This window comes from Lithobates pipiens, unplaced genomic scaffold (assembly GCF_037356315.1).
Source record: "Lithobates pipiens isolate NorthernLeopardFrog02 unplaced genomic scaffold, aLitPip1_a1.2 Scaffold_55, whole genome shotgun sequence".
NCBI classification, from domain to species: domain Eukaryota; kingdom Metazoa; phylum Chordata; class Amphibia; order Anura; family Ranidae; genus Lithobates; species Lithobates pipiens.
In genome coordinates this window covers 2,628,649-2,650,255 of record NW_027507877.1, presented here as the reverse complement: position 1 = coordinate 2,650,255, position 21,607 = coordinate 2,628,649, and the positions used below count along the sequence as shown (strand labels likewise).

Here is a 21,607-nt window from a genome sequence, read left to right as displayed (position 1 = left end):
GGTGCCCCTGCATGAGTGGATGACACGGGTAGTAGTGGTGTCCTACAGTGATTTCCAGCTTCTAAAGCAATCCCACAGGTATGGCATATACAGAATTGCATTGGTCCAAGATGGAACTACTGTATGTAAGAATATCCATACCTGGAATGCAGCCTATAGCATCCACCAAGCTCATAATACAGAGAGTGAGACAACTCCATGAATACACAAGACGCATTACAGGACTTTCCTCTGTAAACTCACCTCCACAAGTCTGGGCGTTGAACAGAGGAAAGTGCATCACATCGGGAGTCTCATATCCATCTCCTTCAAAGACGTAGCAGCTTTTAGTTGGAGGGTTCTCATAACTTTCTTCGGTATTTACTGGAAAGGGAATCCCGTGATCCTTACAGTAGTCAGCTGTTCTTTTCACAGTCTTAAATAAAAAATAAATACACACACCACACATTAAAATGAACCCATTGTACTCCAATAGTAATGATGGAACAAGCTGAGGTTCAGTTCATTAACCGTTTTGCAAATCTTACTCATAATTCAGTGAACCCCATTGAATTCTTTTGGGAGGCTATGCTCTACAGCCGTGGCCAAAAGTTTAGCGAACTACACAAATATTACATTTTCACAAAGTCTTCTGCCTCGGTTTTTATGATGGCAACTTACAATCTCCAGAATGTTCTAAAGAGCAATCAGAAAAATTGCAATTGCAAAGTCCCTCAATGAAAATGAACTTAATCCTGTGAATAAACATTTCAAACTGCATTTGTAAAGAAGGCAGGGCCATCTTTAAAATCGATCGGACCCTGGGCAAACGTTTTGAGCCCCCTCCATGCAATTTCACTCTCCATCTGCTCCAAGACATACAATAAATAGCAGTTACTCGGTTTAATGAATCAGATAGTGACTGCAACTGGTTGCCAGATGTTAAAAGTGCATCATTACCACTCACCGACTGGCTGCTAGAGGTTACAGCACACAACTTCTGCTTGGTGATTGGTTGCTAGAGATTACTGTACATCAGTCCTGCTCATCGATTGGTGGCTAGATGTTACTGCATTGCCTTACCACTCAATGATTGGTTGCAAGAGGTTCGTGCACATCATTACTGCTCACTGATTGGTTACTAAAGTTTATAGCACATGTCCCCTCTGCCTGCATACCATGGATTGGGGAGGTGAGGGGGACCCATCAATAGGCAAAAAACTCCTAGGAATCCTAGGACTCCCGGGATCAGTGGCAATTATGGATGAGCTTCGTGTTGGAGTCGAACACATGTTTGACTCGAACATCGGCTGTTCGGCGAATTCCGAACGTTATGGGCCGTTCGCGCCAAATTCGTGTGGCGCTCACGGCCCACAATGCACTGCGATGGTGCAGTGCATTGCTGGCTCATGATTGGCCAAGCATGCACTGTGACCCCGCATGCTTGGCCAATCACAGCGCCGGCAGCGAGGAGAGCCATGATTGGCCACAGGCAGGATGCCTGTGGCTAATCATAGCTCAGGCTGTGTAGTGCACGCCCCACACTATATAAGGCCGCCAGCGCAGCAGCCTTGTGTAGTGTGTTGGCGTCTGTAGCAGTTAGTGGGTGTTCTGTGTACCTTCACCACAGTATACACCGATCGTTATCGCCCCATTTTTCGTTCTTGCTCTTCTGTAGTGGTTGTTGTCTGTGTGCCCTGACCACAGTATACACCGCTATATTCACCTCACCTATATAGCTAGCGATATATCCATCTTTTATAATAGAGCTTGCAGTCAGTGTTAGGAGATTACTGCGTTCACAGCACGCACACACACCGCTATAGCCACCTATATAGCCAACTATCTTGCTCGTTTTAAAATGGAGCTTGCAGTCAGCGGTAGGAGATTGTGCATGCTGTCTGCGTGCTCTGAACCCAGTATACACCGCTATATACACCTACATAGCTCTTCTCCATTTGAGCCATCTGCAGGAGTTAGTGTAAGTTGTGTGTGCCTCCAGCATAATATACACTACCCAATTGCTGGTTTTCCCCCAACTCCCTTCAGGCCATTACCATGTCTGGAAGGCCAGCAAGGAGAAGCAGACAGGCGCGAGCCGATAAAAGAGGGCAAGCAGGCAAGAGCCGCAACATGCCAACGACTTGGTAGAGTGGATGACCAAGCCCTCTTCATCCTCCTCATCCTCTCACCCAGGCTCAGGGTACTAGCAAAGCAGCTGCCAATGCATAGTCTTCCCTCGTCTCAATGTCATCAGTGACTCCTTCCCTAGATCCAACATGTCCTCCTGAGGAGTCTCCTGAACTCTGAGCAGTGTTGGGTATATGCTCCAGGAGGATGCCCAGTGTTTTGTAGGCTCTGATGATACTCAGCTTGAGGAAGGCAGTAGCGTGAATGCAGAGAGGGGATGCTCAAGGACAGCAATCTGGCAGTCATGTTCCACAAGCTCCAGCGATGAAGAGGGAGGGGATGATGAGGGCACTTACTCCACGTGGGTGCCTGGTAGGAGAGAAGAGGAGGAGGCACACGTCCAACAAGGCAGGATGCCCTCTGGGGGCCAGCACACCGACTGAATCACACCGCAGAGCTCCGCCTGTGCAGGGCGCTGCCTCTGCGCATTATTCTAAAAAAGTTCTTTGGTGTGGGCCTTTTTTGAGACGAGTGCATCAGATCGCACTGCTGCTATTTGCAACATATGTCTCAAGCGTAGCTCGCGTGGCCAAAATATCAGCCGCTTGAGCACCACATGCTTGACCAGACATATGTTGACCTGCCAAGTAGCTCATTGGCAAGCGTACCTCAAAGACCCACACCAAAGAACAAAGCAGACCTCTCCTTGCTCCTCATCAGCTGGGATCTCCAACCCCACTAGACCTTCAGTCCTCTCTGAAACCTGCTTTGAGAGGAATGAAGGTGTAGAATTAGGTGTGTCACAGCCAAGTGCTTCCGGGCACTCTGCTAGCAGTACACCCATGTCCAATTATAGCAGGCAAATGTCCCTGCCCCAGCTGCTGGACCAGCGAAAGAAGTTCACTCCCAGCCATCCACATGCCCAGCGGTTGAATGCTAGCTTGGCTAAATTGCTAGCACTTCAACTGCTGCCTTTTCAGTTGGTAGACTCGGCCCCCTTCCGTGAGTTTGTACAATGTGCGGTTCCTCAGTGGCAGGTCCCCAAACGCCACTTTCTCACAGAAGGCGATTCCGGCTCCATACTGGCATGTGGAAGGCAATTTCCTTGCCTCACTGGACAGGGCGGTCAGGTGCATATTACCGCTCACTCATGGTCCAGCAGGCATGGACAGGGACGTTACCCGTCTTTCACGGCCCATTGGGTCAGTCTTCTGGCAGCTGGGAAGGATGCAGGACAAGGTGCAGTAGTGGTGGAGGTTGTTCCGCCACCACGCCTCCAAAATGCTACTACTGGTTGTGACACACCTCTCTCCTCCACCCCCTCCTCTTCTTCCTCCATGGACTCTTCCAGTGCTCTGTCCTCAGGAACCAGCCGTGCTCTGTAGGCGTTCCAGGGGCTATGCAAGTATGCAGGCAAAACGATGCCATGCCGTGCTTGCGCTGGTTTGGGGGACAGGAGCAACACTGGGGCGGATGTTTTGTCAGCTCTGCAGGGGCAGGCCGAGAGGTGGTTGACGCCACGCCAGCTTAAGCCAGGAATGGTGGTTTGCGACAATGGCACCAACCTCCTCTCTGCCCTCTGACAGGGACAACTGACCCATGTGCCCTGTGTAGCTCACGTCCTTAACCTGGTGGTGCAGCGGTTCTTGGGCAGGTACCCGGGTTTACAGGATGTCCTGAAGCAGGCCAGGAAAGTCTGTGTGCATTTCCGCCGATAATTTAATGCCTGTGCTCGGCTGGCTGAGCTCCAAAAAAGGAGTTGAACCTGCCCAAGAACCGCCTTATATGCGACATGCCCACCAGGTGGAACTCATCGTTGGCCATGCTGCAGCAGCTGCACACGCAGCAGAGGGCCATCAATGAGTACCTGTGCGACTACGGCACCAGGACAGGGTCAGGGGAGCTCGGTTTTTTCTCACCACGCCAGTGGTGCATGATCAAGGATGCATGCACTGTCCTGTCACCGTTTGAGGATGCCACAAGGATGGTGAGCAGTAACACTGCATGCATTAGTGACACTGTACCTCTTGGAGCATACACTGCTTGGAATAATCGACAGGGCATTTGGGGCAGAACAGAGGCAGGAAGAGGAGGACTTCCTTGCCTCTCAAAGCCCCCTTTAGCCAGACAGTGTTCCTGCTGTGCCACCCATCACCGAGGATGAGGACGATTGTGTCAGCATGGAGATAGAGGCTGGTACTTAGCATCAGCAGCAGTCTTTTAGGGATGATTTACAGTCCCAAGAAACCCGTGGACTTGTACGTGGCTGGGGGGGGGAGGTAGCTGCGGATCATGTTGTCCTTAGTGACACAGAGGACTCCGGACCGAATGCCTCAGCTAACCTACGCTGCATGGCCTCCCTGATCCTGCAAAGCCTGCGTGTTTCCCCAGTTTTGTTATATCTGGTTCCTGCAATATGGTTGAAAATCATTGAGAAAAATGGCATGGGTAGCCCCCCCTGCCCATTACCAGCCCCTTTGGGTCTTGTACGCATATTAATGGGAACCCCGTACCCATATTAAAAAAACGAAATGCGTGTGGCCCCCAGGCCCTATATACTCAGAGCAGCAGTATACAGGCCGTGCATACAAGACAGGGACTGTATAGGTTTGTTGTGTTAAGTAGAATCTGTGTGTAATTTTCAACTGGTACATTTTTTAAAGTGTAGCTCCAAAAACTATTTTTAAGCTTTTTGGAAAACATAGGGAAGGGTTATCACCCCTGTATAATTTGTTTTGCCGTCCGTCTTTTTTCATCTCGCTTGCCGTAGTCGCACAGGTACTCATTGATGGCCCTCTGCTGCGTGTGCAGCCGCTGCAGCATGGCCAATGTTGAGTTCCATCTGGTGGGCATGTCACATATAAGGCGGTTCTTGGGCAGGTTCAACTCCTTTTGGAGCTCAGCCAGCCGAGCACAGGCATTAAATGATCGGCGGAAATGCACACAGACTTTCCTGGCCTGTTTCAGGACATCCTGTAAGCCGGGGTACCTGCCCAAGAACCGCTGCACCACCAGGTTAAGGACGTGAGCTACACAGGGCACATGGGTCAGTTGTCCCTGTCGGAGGGCGGAGAGGAGGTTGGTGCCATTGTCGCAAACCACCATTCCTGGCTTAAGCTGGCGTGGCGTCAACCACCTCTCGGCCTGCCCCTGCAGAGCTGACAAAACATCCGCCCCAGTGTGGCTCCTGTCCCCCAAACAAACCAGCGCAAGCACGGCATGGCATCGTTTTGCCTGCGTACTTGCGTAGCCCCTGCAACGCCTACGGAGCACCGCTGGTTCTGAGGACAGAGCACTGGAAGAGGCCATGGAGGAAGAAGAAGAGGAGGGGGTGGAGGAGAGAGGTGTGTCACAACCAATAGTAGCATTTTGGAGGCGTGGTGGCGGAACAACCTCCAACACTACTGCACCTTGTCCTGCATCCTTCCCAGCAGCCAGAAGAGTGACCCAATGGGCCGTGAAAGACAGGTAACGTCCCTGTCCATGCCTGCTGGACCATGAGTCAGCGGTAATATGCACCTTACCGCTGACCGCCCTGTCCAGCGAGGCAAGGACATTGCCTTCCACATGCCGGTAGAGAGCCGGAATCGCCTTCCGTGAGAAAAAGTGGCGTTTGGGGACCTGCCACTGAGGAACCGCACATTGTACAAACTCACGGAAGGTGGCCGAGTCTACCAACTGAAAAGGCAGCAGTTGAAGTGCTAGCAATTTAGCCAAGCTAGCATTCAACCGCTGGGCATGTGGATGGCTGGGAGTAAGCTGGGGCAGGGACATTTGCCTGCTATAATCGGACGTGGATGTACCACTAGCAGAGTTCCCGGAAGCACTTGGCTGTGACACACCCAATTCTACACCTTCATTCCTCTCAGAGCAGGTTTCAGAGAGGACTGAAGGTCTAGTGGGGTTGGAGATGCCAGCTGATGAGGAGCAAGGAGAGGTCCGCTTTGTTCTTTGGTGTGGGTCTTTGAGGTACGCTTGCCAACGAGCTGCATGGCAGGTCAACATATGTCTGGTCAAGCATGTGGTGCCCAAGCGGCTGATGTTTTGGCCACGTGAGATACGCTTGAGACATATGTTGCAAATAGCAGCGGTGCGATCTGATGCACTCGTCTCAAAAAAGGCCCACACCAAAGAACTTTTAGAATAACGCGCAGAGGAAGCGCTCTGCGCAGGCGGAGCTCTGCGGTGTGATTCAGTCGGTGTGCTGCCCCTAAGCTGGCCCCCGGAGGGCATCCTGCCTCGTTGGACATGTGCCTCCTCCTCCTCCTCCTCCTCCTCCCTCCTTCCAGGCACCCACGTGGAGTCACTGCCCTCATCATCCCCTCCCTCTTCATCGCTGTAGCAAACCTGGCAGTATGCTGCAGCTTGTGGAACATGACTGCCAGATTGCTGTGCTTCTTGAGCATCCTCTCTCTGCGCTCACGCTACTGCCTTCCTCTAGCTGAGTGTCATCAGAGCCCACCAAACACTGGGCATCCTCCTGGAGCATGTACCCAACACTGTGCTCAAAGAGTTCAGGAGACTCCTCAGGAGGACGTGGTGGGTCTAGGGAAGGAGTCACGACGATGTGTTGGCAGCTGCTTTTCTACTACCCTGAGACTGGGTGAGAGAGGATGAGGGGGGATGAAGAGGGCTTGGTCATCCACTCTACCAAGTCATTGGCATGTTGCGGTTCAACATGTCCAGCTGCAGAAAAGAAGGACAAGCATGTCCCATGGCCACGTGCTGATGACGATGCACCGCGTCCACGACCAGCACTGTTGTCTCTAGACACAGAGCCTGCTTGCCCTCTTTTATCGGCTCGCACCTGTCTGCCTCTCCTTGCTGGCCTTCCAGACATGGTAATGGCCTGAAGGGAGTTGGGTAAAACAGCAGTTGGGTAGTTTATATTGTGCTGGAGGCACACAACACCCACTAACTCCTGCAGATGCCTTTTTTATAGAACAGCAGAGTTAAAGGGGTATATACAGATGTATACTGTGCTGGAAGCACACACAACTTCCAATAACTCCTGCAGATGACAATTGGGCCCAAATAGAGAACAGCTATGTAGGTGGATTATTGCGGTATGTACTGGGTACAGAGCACGCACTATCTCCTGAGTGACACTACTGACTGCAAGCTCTATTGTTAAAGATGGACCACTAGCTATATAGGTGAGGTGAATATCACGGTGTATACTGCGGTCAGGGCACGCAGACAATAACCAGAAAACAGCAGAGTTAAAGGGGTATATACAGATGTATACTGTGCTGTGCTGGAAGCACACACAACTTCCAATAACTCCTGCAGATGACAATTGGGCTCAAATAGAGAACAGCTTTGTAGGTGTATATAGTGGTATGTACTGGGTACAGAGCACGCAGACAGCACGCACTAACACTACTGACTGCAAGCTCTATTATTAAAGCTAGATCACTAGCTATATAGGTGAGGTGAATATAGTGGTGTATACTGCAGTCAGGGCACAGACAGTAACCACTACACAAGAGCAAGATAGTAAATCAGGCAAAAACGATTGGTGTGTAACTGTGTTGAAGGTACACAGAACACCCACTGCTTCAGACGCCAACACACTACATGAGGCCGCCTTAATGGCGGCCTTATATAGTGTGGGGCGTGCACTACACAGCCTGAGCTATGATTGGCCACAGGCAGGATGCCTGTGGCCAACCATGGCTCTCCTCGCTGCTGGCGCTGCGATTGGCCAAGCATGCGGGGTCACAGTGCATGCTTGGCCAATCGTGAGACAGCAATGCATTGCGCCATCGCAGTGCATTGTGGGCCACACGAATTTTGCCGCGAACGGCCCAAACTTTCGGCGAACGCACGAACGACCGATGTTCGAGTCGAACTTGCATTCGACTCGAACACGAAGCTCATCCCTACTGATCACCAATTTAAGGAGGACCTTCACACTGGCCACTAGTGTGAATGAAAGGATTGCATAGTTTGTTGGGAATCCATGCAAAATCGCTTTGTTGACACCACAGAAATGTGCTGCCCTTTAGCAGAAACACAGCAGTTCCATTAATAGTTAATGATGCCCTCACACATAGGCTGGGCTGTGTATATTCACATGCACCAAAAATCTGCTGTGGCTCCATGTTATTTTGTAAAGGGTTCAATTTCCAATTTACACAACAGGCTGATGTTGGGCTGAATGACCACAGTTGTAGGCAGGACTTTCAAGCAAGTCCCTTTACCACCTCAGTGGGCAGCATTCAGCAGAAGCGATGGTGGATATGACCTCGGGGGGGGGGGGGGGGGGGGGGCACGATATACATATAAATGCCACCTCTATTAACATATCAATGCCGCCGGTCTGTAACCATTTACATATTCATGCTGCTGCGATTTACATATCAATGCCGGTTATTTACGTGTAATCACTGGGTCTGCAGGTGAGTCATCTGTTCATGGCAATAGGGCAGAGCTGGGCAGCATTAGTAACAGAACTTCACAATGAGATGGAGGCACAGCACGGGACTAAAACTTCAAGGGAAAAAGGAATTTAAACTGGGATAGTTGGAAAGTATGAGGAATCTGCTTTTGACCCCACAATAATGGGGCCCAGGGCAGCTGTCTTTTGCCCTACCTTAAAGGCTGTCCTGTTAGAAGTGTTCAGGGTGCCCAAGAAAAACCAGCAAGCACCAGGACCACCTCTTACAGTGAGTTCAGCTGCAGGATTGGGACACCACCAGTGCAGAGCTTGGCCAGAAAAGGCAGCAGTCAGGTGTGAGTACGTTGGCATGTGCAGCGAGGAAAAGACTTTGAAGAAGGCCTGGTGTCAATAAGGGCAACAAAGAAGCCACTTCTAATATGATGGAGCGCCTTCCCATAAAATGCAAAACGTGATAAACAAGTGTCTTGGGGGAACAAAACATGGACATTTTGGGTCCACGGCCAGGAAACTCCAGAAACCTTAATCCCATGGAGAACTTGGTCAATCCTCAAGAGAGGAGGAAATAAATAAACACCCCTCACAAATTCTGATAAACTGCAAGCATTGATTATGTAAGCAAATACAATGGATAGTGGTGCAGGTTATAGTATATAGCATGAGATTAGAATCCATACAAAAGTCCTTTGAGCCGTTAAGCTCTGTGTGAGGAAACTGTCTATGCAGACAGGGCAGCCTTAAAGGGGGAGCCGGAGCCAACTCCAAACATGTAGAGAGAAGACAGGAAGCCGGCGCCTCTTAGTGAAGACTGTATAGTTTTATAGGCAAAGTGCATTAAAAACTCATTTAGGTAACAAACTATTGAAGCTTGCTGTGGCTGCAACCGTTCGTATTAATGGCATTGACCCTTCATTAAGTCCATCCGGTTACGATTGGTACTTTCCCACCATCCATTTTATGATCATTTTTAATAAAAAAAAATTTTAAACCGATTTCAGATTTTTACATATCGTGCTATGCAATTGTGAATTATTCCAACAGAAAAAAAAAAAGCTGGTAACGTCACATATCTATATATTTAGTACATTTTATGGACTCCTTGGCAACATTTAGCCCTTGTACACACGTCGGGAATTTGACGGAAAATGTCCGATCAGACTGTGGTGTCGGATAATCCGACCGTGTGTGCGCTCCATGGGACTTTTTCTGTCAGAACGTCCGACCAAAGTTTGAGAGCCGAATATAAAATTTTCCGACAATATGATCCGATCTGACTTTTTCCGATCATTTGTAGAGAATGCCGATTGGACAAAGTGCCACGCAGGCACAGATCAAAATTACGAGACCAAAGCTATTGGCTACTAGCCTGAACGTAGTCCCACTGTAATGAACGCCATCACATTCCCAATGGTCAGATTTTCCGACAACTTTGTCCGACCGTGTGTATGCAACACCAGTTTCGGAAAAATCTGTCGGAAGAAAATCAGACGGATTTTGTTGTTGGAATGTCCGACCGTGTGTACAAGGGCTTAAAGAACAATTTTCCCCACTGGGTGGCAGCACCACAAAGGCAAATAAAAAGGCTGTTCACAGCCTAGTACAATTAAAAGAGCGTGCATTACAGCCATCCCCCTAGTGCGCATGCTTGGAAATGCATTGCAATTTTGTCTGACGCCATCACGCCACATACTGTGCTCCAGTGCTTGCCTGGAATCCACCAGCTGCTCTCCAAGCCTCACTTTGGACTTGCCTGGAATCCACCAGCTGCTCTCCAAGCCTCGCTTTGGACTCTGCACACATGCGTGAAGACTCCTGCTGGTCAGGACGCCGGCCATGAGAATGAGTCACAGGAAGTGACCCGCTCTGCTGGAAGCTGGGATGGAGATTGGTGTAACCAGACTAACCCGTGCCCGAGTAATGAAACCTAAATACGTTTTTTTAAAAGTCACTTTGTATAGTTTTATAGACCTTAAGAGGCGCCTGCTTCCCGTTCTCTTATTATGGAAGAGTGGGCTGCCAGTCAGGATTTGGCCCAGAAGTTGATTGACAGCATGTCGGGGAATTGCAGAGGTCTTGAAAACATTGCAAATATCACTTACATTAGGTGTATGGAAAGTCAATAATAAAAGGCTTTGGCACTTAAACAGAGGCAGCAGACATTGTGAAAGATTAATATTTATGTCATTCTGAAAACTTTTGGCCATGGCTGACTATTTGTGGGAGTAATAAGGAAGTTTTTTTTTTTTTTTTTTTTTTTTTTTTTTAAAACAAGCATAGAGAGCTCTGGCACTGACCAGCATGTGGCCAAAAAAAAAAAACCAAAAAAAAAAACCACAGTACCACCCAGGGGGCGGTCCTACTGGCTATAACCTCACTCTGCACACCCAGCAGCAGAGTTCATTAAAAATCAGTACAAATAGGAGGGGTGGGTGCTGTGTCAGTCAATGAACTTCAGAGAAAGGGATTTTACTGCAAGTACAAAAAAATAAAATAAATCCCATTTTCTTTTGTTCATTGAGAGTAATATTGACCTTAGAGACATCCTGAAGCAGTGTCAAAAAACGAGGGGTGGGAACACAAAATAAACTCCACCCACAACAAAAAAAAAAACTCCCCATCAGAGGAGCCTCAACCTCAGACAGCCGCCTGCAAAACCTTGCTCCCAAAGCATGCATCCGAAGATGGGCCCACATAAACCTTGTAAAATTTGGTGAATGTGTGTACCCACTACCAGGTGGCCACCTCACACACCTGTGAATCAGACACTTTATGCCGGAAGGCCCAGGAGGCTCCTATTGCCCTGGTAGCACCAATGAGTGCGTCGCCAAGGGTCGCTATAATAAAAAAATAAAAGCCAAAGCCGATATCTGGCCCTTAATGCAAGCTTCTGATCCACTCCTTGCTGCAGAAATAGGAGGATCTTGAAATCTTGGAAACCAAATATGAATGCGGATGCCACCTCATCTCCTCACATAGGGAGATGTAGGCCTTCCAAGTGCAATGGTAAATCTATGGCAATAGTGGAAATTACTGAAGCCAACAGCCCTCCGCATCTGGTTTTGAACAGACATGCCGTTAAAGCCAGCGATGGTAAAAGTAGGGCGGAGTATCAGATAATAATTTGACATTCTCTGAACACTTGATCTGAGCCCGGGGCAGTTCAGTTCCCACCCCAATTATGTCATCACTTTTGTGTTTTTCAATCAGTTTTATATCTGCTATTGGCGAGTTACAGCAGAAAGGAATCGGCGCCACAGAAATATCCGAACAATTGTGGATCCCAATTAAGAATGCTGCCGCTCAACCCTAGTAAAATACTAGTAGGGGAAATAAATCGGCAGCATACTGTAAATCTATGGAATATCCAACTGGACAATTTCCACCAAAATATTTATTCCATGACAGATGGACTTTTGATGGTTCTAATACCCAGCCCCCCACTAGAACACTCCGCCGCCGCCCCCCCCCCAAAAAACAAAGAAACAAAAAAAGTGTGAAGAAAGCCTAATATACATATGTGTACCTTATCTTAGACTGCAAAAACATGTATGTCATGATTTTATATGTGGCAAACATTTGATAAAAAAAATAAAAATAAATAAATAAAACAAAATTATAGGAAAAATACAAGGTAAAGTTTAACACCAAATGGCAATTCTTAAATAAAACCGGAGAATGGCGAGTTGCATTAAATGACCATAAAATTTGGTTACCCCAAACGGATCGCCTGCGCTGAAGTCAAAAGATAAAATCAGATCCACTTTGCGATGAGGAGGCAACACTAATGGGTACGGAGTATTAATTTCCAAACCAGCATCGATCAGATGGATGAGCTCTTTATTAACGAGGCCGCTGCTTTCTGGGATTTTATCTGGGAAATAAATCAAAAATATACATTAAAAAAAAAATAAAAACACACAAATATTTTCAGGAAATAAAATTCTCTCAGGAGGAAGAAGATGCATTATGGCCACTAGGCAGCACTTACAATAAAGACCACCACAAGAGAAATTAGAAAAACAAAAACCCCCAAAAAAAACTAGCAATTAAATTATAGGTATTGGAATTTCCTTTCAAAATTTGTTTGTGAACATAATGAAAAGAATATCTGAAGTTACAAATTATCCAAAATAACACATCTATATAAAAAGATATTGTTATGTTCCATTAGTTTAGATACGGCATTCATTAGTTAAGAGTTCATAACTTTAGATAAACTCATATTCTTTACCTTCACTAAAAGCCAAATTTGAAAGTTAATCCCAAAAAACAAAGTAATATTTGTTAGTATGTTCAGATTTTCCATTCTTATTTTTGGATTTTCAAAATTTTTTGAATTTCCCCAATTTTGAATTTAAAACTCAGAATTTTTGGAAATTGAAAAATTCTGAACAAAAATTGCACACATGTGAGTGTAGCTTTTTTTTTGTGAAGCTTTTTTTTTTTTTTAAATCAGAAAATAACTTTTATTTTGCTTGTTGCACAGTACAAAAATATACAACGGACAGTGCGTAAAGAGACAGAAAAAAAAAAATATTGATTACAACAACAGGAGAAGCGGTGGGAGAAGAATCAAGTCCCAAAAAGAGTGCTTTCACAATACATTCCCTTGCATTTGTGCATGTAACCTCTTCTGTTACATTCAATTGTTATTCCCAGTTTGTTGCAGCTTACTATTATTCTTTCCACTGACTCTTCCCTCCATTTCTTAATACACCAATCTATCCACTGTGCAACTATTCCAATATCGTGTATCTTGGGTAGAAAAACCATAGCAACTGTTATACCGAACACAAGTGTTACATCCAAAGTATACCTTTGCAATACTTTTAGTTCCTTGTGTACACATTCTAAAATGAAAACATCCATAATAAATTGGTATTACAATGTTCCTTCTTCCAGTGGCATAAATGCCAGGTTTTCTTGCGGCCTATTCCCTGCCACTATTGGTAACCTTTGGGTAATCGTGCGCCGAGTATCTATCCCAGAATCAGTCTGTCTTTGATAAGTTGGTAGGGGACCAACCCCGGAACCTCCAGCCATGCTTGCCACATTAAATAAAATTTGTGGGACTTTCCTATGCTGATATGTTAATTTTTCTTTAATTAATAATTTGCTCACACTGTCCACCCATTGCCCCCTGGTAGGCACTCTTGGAGTGATCCACCGTTGGGCAATCAGTTTACGTGCTTCATAGAGTAATCTTAGGACTGCTGTGCGTGTGTGTGAGGTCAGCGTATCATCTTCCAGCGCACTCAGCAGACAAACGGCTGGATCCATTGGGATAGTCACCCCATATACTGTAGATATCATGGCTATAATCTCCTTCCAGAATCTAAAAAGCTGGGGGCACTTCCACAGCATATGAAGAAGATCACCATGGTCTGTCTCACACTTTGGGCATAGGGGGGAATCTCTGATGCCCCATGTATGGAGTCTCTTGGGTGTCCTATAGGCCCTATGTAATAGGTATAAATTGTGATAGTTTGTGAGGCGCTGACAGTGAGACCAAAGGGGTTGCCGCTAGACAATTCCCATTTTTCCCCTTCAATGGGGCCAAGATCTGCCTCCCACCCCTGCCTACATGGCAGCTTAGCAGGGTCTTGTATTCGTGCAAGGAGTGTACTGTAGCAGCCCGAGATCATTCCTTTTTGTCCCCTTTCATAAGGATGGGTTGAATAATAGCGTGATCTGCAGGCCGCAGTACAGTGGACCTTGCCTGTGTTTGCAACGCATGACGTAGCTGTAGGTATTTGAAAAAATTGTTGTGCGGAATCCCAAATTCCATTTGGATGTCAGAGAACAACTTAAATATATGACCAGCATACAGCTGGGAGATATATTTAATACCCGCCCTTTCCCAGTTGCTAAAGCTTGTTAGTTTCTGAAGTTCTTTGAGTTGTTTGTTGCGCCATATAGGTGTATCGGGCAGGTACCCCCGCAATCCGAGTGTCTTTTTGACGTATGGCCACAGTGTATTCAACAGTTTCACAGTGGGAGCCGTTGAATCTAGATGCGGATAACCCGCCTCCAGCCTCGTAAGTGCAGTCTCGCTGTCCCCCTCTGTGTCTAACAGCTTACGGATAGGGTCGGTCAGATCCATTAATCCCCACCCCCCTAGCTGTTGCAGTTGGGATGCTAAAAAGTAAGTCCTGGGGTACGGGACCACCATCCCACCTTCTTCCTTATTATACTGGAGGGTTGACAACTTAATCCTAGTTGATTTTTTCCGCCATATCAATTCCCGAAATTGCGACTCAATTTTTTCGAACCATCTCCTAGAGATCCACACCGGGGAATTATGAAATATATATAGTAATTGTGGAGCCCAGACCATTTTAATTAGATTTATTCTCCCGGCAATCGATAAAGGCAGTTTGCACCAGGCTGTGCATTTATTTCTAAATTTGCTAAGAAGGGGGGATAAGTTGCGTGCAATATATTGGGATGGGTCCGGGGTTACCTGGACACCCAAATACTTAAATTCAGTTACAATCTGGACCATTGCTGCACATCCAGGGACAGGGATGGTCAAGGGATCCAATGGCATCAGCACTGACTTATCCCAGTTGATGGCAAAACCTGACAATTCCCCAAAGGCTTTGATAAGGCCCATAACTGCCTGCAAAGAGCCCTGCGGATCTAGAAGGGATAAATCCGGATTGGTCTTTATGCACTAATTTATGTATTACCCTGGCCAGTCTGTTTGCCAATACCCTTGCCAACAGCTTAACATCTGCCGTCAGCAAGGATATGGGCCTATATGAGCCCAGAGATCTAGCCTCCTTGCCTGGTTTCAACAAGACCACAATAATTGCCTCATTCATGGAGCTCGGCAAGGACCCTCTCTCAAGGGCCTCAGTATAAACTTTCAAAAGGGTGGGGAGTAAAGTACTGGGGTACCGTTTATAAAATTCAGATGGTAGGCCATCCATCCCTGGCGACTTGTTATTTTGGGAATGTGACAGAGCCATACCTATTTTTTTCTGTCAATGGCGCATTGAGCATGTCGGTGTCTTCTAATGATAGGATCGGGAGTTCGCTTTTATTTAGAAATTCCCCAATCTCCTCCTCCGTGGGACTCACTTTAATTGTATACAGGTCCTCATAGAAATCTTTAAAAATACGAACAATGTCTGGAGGTGGAAGAGTATTCAATCCCCTGGTCATCGCAGATAGCTGAAATGGTGGAAGATGACTGTTGCGCTCGCGCCATAACCACCAGCATATGTCCAGTCGCCTCACCTTCCTCAAAATGTGTCTGTTGCAAGAAAAAAACGTTTATTTTCAGCTAGCTGCAACGCCAGTTGCCTAGACATCGACTGTGCTCCCAACCACGCCCTTTTTGTGTCATCTGTGGGATTGGCAATATACCCGTCTTCTGTTTCGGAGACCACTCCGTGCACCGTCACCTCCCAAGCTTTAGTGTCTGTTTTAATTCGATTTATTATTTGTATGCACTGCCCCCTTGTATAGGCCTTTAATGCATCCCACACCATCCCCAGATTCGTATCCAGTAAAAAGGATTTAAGTGCGCCCCGAAGTGGGTCTGGCTCCGGGAACAACGAAAGCCAAAAGGGGTTAAGCTTCCAAACTGGGCACCTAACCATGTCAGGAAATGATAGCCGGATGCGGAGCGAGGAGTGGTCAGAAAGGTGTCTGTCAGCGTAGTCCGAGTCTAATATGTGGCATCATCCTGTCATTACCCAGGCCCAGGTCTATTCTAGAGAGGCCTCCATAAGAGGCCGAATGGCAGGAATACTTTTTGAGGTCCGGGTTCCTGCTACGCCAAACGTCTGTCAGCCCCAATTCCTCCAAGACCCTGGCAAAAGGAGTACAGTCTGCTGTGCCTGGCGCTATATTACTGGGTATGGGGAACTTGTCTTTGGTATGACTTAAGTAGTTGTTGAAGTCTTCCACTGCAAGTAGGGGAACCTCATGATATTGTGCCATACATTTTGCCAGGCTCCCAATAACCCCTGCCGAATACGGCGGTGGTACATAAATATTAGCCAGGATACAGGTTAGCCCATGAACCTTACACAGTAAAAAAACATATCTGCCACCCGGGTCAATCTGAATCTGAGAACATTGGAACCGGACACCTTTACGTACAAGTATGCTTACCCCCCCTGGAGTATGAGGAATACGTGGAGTGGTACTGAACATCATACATGCGTGGGCTCAGGCTAGGAGGAGGATCAGCCGCAAAATGCGTCTCCTGCAAACACACAATACTGGCATTCATTGATTTTATGCGTCTCAATGCTGCTGTTTTTTTTCACCGGGTTACCTAGGCCGCGCACATTCCAAGTGAGGACATTTAGCTCAACCGCCATATGGGCCTACCACAAATAATGTCAGGAGAATATACAATGCTCGGCACCACCCCACAGCCAAGAGGATCATGGCGTTGTACAAAGGAAAAAATTACTGTTAACAGAGCATCAAAATTACCCAGCATGCAAAGAAGTATCCGTACATAGGCAAACATCACAACTACTATGAGCAGAAGTGTGGAAGAGTCAAAGGAGGAACATGAGAAACCTTGGAACACTGATTGCAAACAACAAATTGCGAACTTGGTCCTATTTGTGGGACCAACAGGGCCCCCAGCCTCTTGGGCTGTATAACAAACAAACCCCCTGCTTCTGCTGGGGGGGGGGGGGGGGGGGGAGGCGGAGGAAGCTCCCATGAAACACGGGTTAGTTCAGCTAGAAGCTTCACTTCAACGGCACCTGTGGAGCACGCCGTGTCGTGTAGGGTATACCGTGACAGTTGGTCTTCCTCTGTCGCCTCGCTCTTAATGTAGGACGGAGAGCAGTCATGTAATAAAAAAGGGGAAAAATAACTCAATCAGAACGAGCCCGTAAATGACCACAACAGAACTAGAGGTAGCTTCAGTTCCCTGGGGCCTTCTCCTCAGGCCGGGGCGTTGTGTTGCACACGGTTAGCTTTGAGGGCCCCATCTTCCCTGTCCAGCCATTGAGCTGCGTTGATAGGCCGGTCAAAGAAATGGGTTTCTCCCAGTGCAACAACTGGCACGCTGGGTAAAGCATGGCATAAGGAAGGTTAAGCTCCCGCAATCTTTTCTTCACATCAATGAACTTTGCACGTTGCTTCTGTAGCTCAGCTGAAAAATGCGGGTACAAGGAGACTTTAGCATTGTCAATAGCCAGCGTGCCTCCCATATTTCTGGCCTTGGATAGTATAGCATCCCTGTCCTTGTAATTCAACAATTTAAAGAGGAAGGCCCTAGGATGATTGCCAGGTGGCAGGGGTCTGGACGGGACTCTGTGCGCACGTTCAACTGCAAAGAGTGGAGAAAAAGCCTCCTTGCCAAACACTGTAATCAGCCAATTCTCAATAAATGCGACCGGGTCTTTGCCCTTAGCCCGTTCCGGGATGCCTATTGCACGGATGTTGTTGCGTCTCATGTGATTTTCGAGGTCATCCAGGCGGGTCGCATGCTGTGCAGTAAGGTGACAGTTGTATTGCAAGTCTCTTTGCATAGGGGGGGATATCATCCTCTATAGCACTCACTCTGCCTTCAATGGCGGCTGTGCGTTCCCTCAGCTTTTGCATGTCCTGCCGCACATAGGAAATCTCAGCTTTCACCCCTTTCACTTCATTAGCAAGTGCTGAGATAGACATATTGCAAGCAGTTACCGCAGAGAAAACATCCCTGAGGGTGGGTTCTGTGCCATCAGATGGAGAGGGAATAGAAGTAGGCCCCACTAATTTGTCCCTTGGTGTACTCACAGTGTTCCAGGCTGGGGACAATCCCTCTGCATCCTCCAGCGGGACCGTGTCATCCGCAGCCGATTGATCACTCATGGCACTCGGTGCCTGAGGGGGGAGAGGGCATCTCTTTCGAAGCTTTACCTCCATAAAGAAGTTTCTGGGCTGCCTCCCTGTACTGATCCCTGGAGGAGCGCTGTGGTAAGGCGCCATCTTGGGACAGTTCGGCCTGCATGCTCCAGGAGTCTCTGCCGCTCCTGGACATGGATTTAAGCGTCCCAGAGCCCCTCGGGACGTGCCGCCGTCTCCGCGGTATCGTGGCGGTTGCGGTGGGGCTCTTTCCGGAGCGTGTCCTCTATTACCGGATAATTGCCAGGATTTTCGGCGGAGCAGGAGAGGTGAGCGACCGTCTACATGTGCCGCTCAGCCACGCCCCCCACAGAGTGAAGCTTTTATACATGGACCCCTTTAGCCTCTTGCATAAAAATATTCTTGTTTGTACACACATTTCTATACCTGCTGAGATGATCTTGGCCTCACCAATCAAAATGGCTGAAAATCCAGAACCCAGTAGAACCCGCTCAATGAGATCAGCAGCCAGTGTGGGAGCTTCTGGATGCCACACCTCTGGAGTGGAAATCACATCAGATTTTTGTCTTTACTTTGGCTCCCAGTTTTAAAGCTGCCTTGCAAGTTGCTGCCAGAGCAGCAACTTGCTTGAGAGCAAAATACATTTCCTACGTCCTTGGCTGGGAGGATCTTGGATAGGCTGACTTATTGGGATTTGCATTCTGTTCACTGGAATTGTCTTTTTGGAAATCTGTCCTTGACCTTAGCAATAGGCTTTCGTTTTCTGCAGCCTCCAACGTGTACTTATGAACCTTCTACCATGTGAACAAAGTTCTCCACATGCTCAGGTAGGGTTTGCCATTATGGTAATTAAGAAAAGGGTGGCGAAGGGTACACTTTTCATGAGTGTGGCCCATTTTATTGTTGCAGCCCAGCATGCTCCAGTTTTCACACAATGTTTTTAAGAGCATCTTCATGTCATGGAATAGAGGACAATGGCTCTTCCAGCCCCCATTGGTCCTGCCATAGGATAGCAGAGATACTCCTCCTCCCCTGAGCACTCATTGCACCCAAGAGGCAAGAAATGCTGGGCCTTTGATGCTGATCCTTTACCAGATAAGCTCATGAAAACCGCTTCCAGTACCTCTTTAGGGACAGAGACTGAGCGTCAATAAATCATGTCCCTCAAAAAAGACAATTCAAGAGTTGCTGTTGGAACGCTACCCACTTAAAGTTAACACAGCCACTTCAAAACATTAGCCCCAGTGGCTAGTTCAGAGCATCTCATAAATCCCCTTTAACCGAGTTTCCAGGCACCCCTCCAAAAGACATTACATTCTACAGAGGGTTCATGTGTCCCAAATTTCCACCCCTACTGCACATTCAGCCCTTCCCGATAAAGAGAATCAGTTTGAGTCCTTGGAGTTGGAACAGGACTTTTAGGCTTTAATGTATGGCTGAGCCATCAAATTCAAAGCAATGAAGCAGGCCCTGAAGTGGAGGAGCCAGAACCCCTATCCACAACATTAAAAACCTACTTCTCCTCATTCTTTACCTTTGTAGGAAAAGAAAGATTTCACTCATGACGATTGGCAGAAGGGGGATACGAAGTCAAGTAATTGTTTGCAGAAATGGCATCCTGTAGCAGAAGAGGAGGTTTCCTCCCTGCATAACACCCCAGTAGTGGATGGGGTGGTCATTAGACTGACCATAAAGGTTACACTCCTAAAGGAGGATTTTGTGTTCTTTCAAGCAGTCTTGGACAGGAGGATTGAGGAGAATCTATGAATGTCATACCAGGCATCTGTAAACCAACTATAGCTTTGACTTTGGTAGCCAGTGCAATGAAGCTATGAACACAATTTGCCATCTCCCAGGATCTTCCCAAGTATCAGGTCACTCATGCCTTGCTTTAAGTACAACATAAATTGTGCTCATCTAAGGCAGTGATAGACGACTGTCAGCTTCCAGAGTGATTCTACATTCGGTGATGAATTAAAGGGCATTATGGCTTAGACCTTGGTTGGCAGACCAATCCTTAAAAACAAAGTTGCTGTGAATTGCCTTTTGATGGCAAGTTTCTCTTTGGCCAGAAGTTGGATGTGGCAATCTCCAGGGTGATAGAGGAAGTCAGCCGAACTTCCACAGGAAAAAAAGTGAAGGCACCAGTGTGTTTGCCTGGCAGGAGCTTCCAGTATCAATTAAGATGGGGCCTTTTCAGCAAAATGGATAGATTTTTATATGTGTGGAATGATACAGGCTCGCTTTTAAAAAGACACAGGGAAAAGATTGACCACAGTTCCATCGGACTCACTGAAGTCTTTGATGGGTGGTCATAATGGAGTGCAGTAGGAGCCAGGTTGACGGGACGAAAAAAAAAAAAAAAAAAAAAAAAAAAAAAAAAAAAAAAAAAAAAAAAAAAAAAAAAAAAAAAGGTATGAGCGACCCGTTGTCAGGATCTGTGGGTACTTTCCACACATTTCTTGGTGTCCCTCCAGAACAGGGCATGCATTAAGCTTTAACCACTTGCTTACTGGGCACTTAAACCCCCCCTCCTGCCCAGACCAATTTTCAGCGCTGTCGCACTTTGAATGACAATTGTGCGGTCATACAACACTGTACCCAAATGAAATTTTCATCATTTTTTTTCCCACAAATAGAGCTTTTTGGTGGCATTTAATTACAGCTGGGAGTTTTATTTTTTGCTAAACAAAAAAGATGCAAAATTAAAAAAAATAAATAAATCATGTTTCATAGTTTGTTTTGCAAACAGGTCATTTTTCTCCTTCATTGAAATGCACTGATGGGGCGGCACGGATGGGCACTGAGGTGCAGCACTGTTGAGGCAGATTGTGGGCACTGCTGGGTGGCACGTTATTATCTAGGTGGCACTGGCAGGGGGCAGGTGGGCACTGATAAGCTGGCCGTGATCTGGACTGATGTCCCAATCACGGCCGCTGGTGATCTGCTTTTTTAATCGGAAAAATAGCCGATTACCGGTTCTGTTGTGTCACATGATCAGCTGTCATTGGCTGACAGCTGATCACGTGGTAGGGGGGGGGGGGGGTCGGGACGACCCCTTGCTTCGATCCGTGATCAGGCGAGTCTCAGACTCGCTGATCACGGAGCACGCCGCGGGCGCCCCTCAGGGTCAATAGAAGTCGTCCCGGCAAAGCAGGTCCACGCTGTAGCCGTCATTAGGCTATAGCGTGGATCCCTAGTGGTTAACCAAGATATCCTTGCAATGTTCTGTGGCTGCAAAAGTTCCAGTGCCCCATTTGCACA

The 21,607-nt window shown here is 47.3% G+C and overlaps 1 protein-coding gene across 2 annotated transcripts in view; it reads right to left on the bottom strand.

Annotated features, from left to right (window-relative positions):
- Positions 1-21,607, bottom strand: part of LOC143957716 (cytosolic phospholipase A2 gamma-like) — a 138,052-nt gene that overhangs the window by 3,202 nt on the left and 113,243 nt on the right. For both annotated transcript variants that reach the window (XM_077467414.1, XM_077467413.1), the window contains 2 exons: positions 12,226-12,383; positions 244-415 (listed from right to left, as the gene is read on the bottom strand). In XM_077467414.1, the coding sequence (XP_077323540.1) occupies positions 244-415; positions 12,226-12,383 (330 nt within the window). The remainder of the gene's footprint in view (positions 1-243; positions 416-12,225; positions 12,384-21,607) is intronic.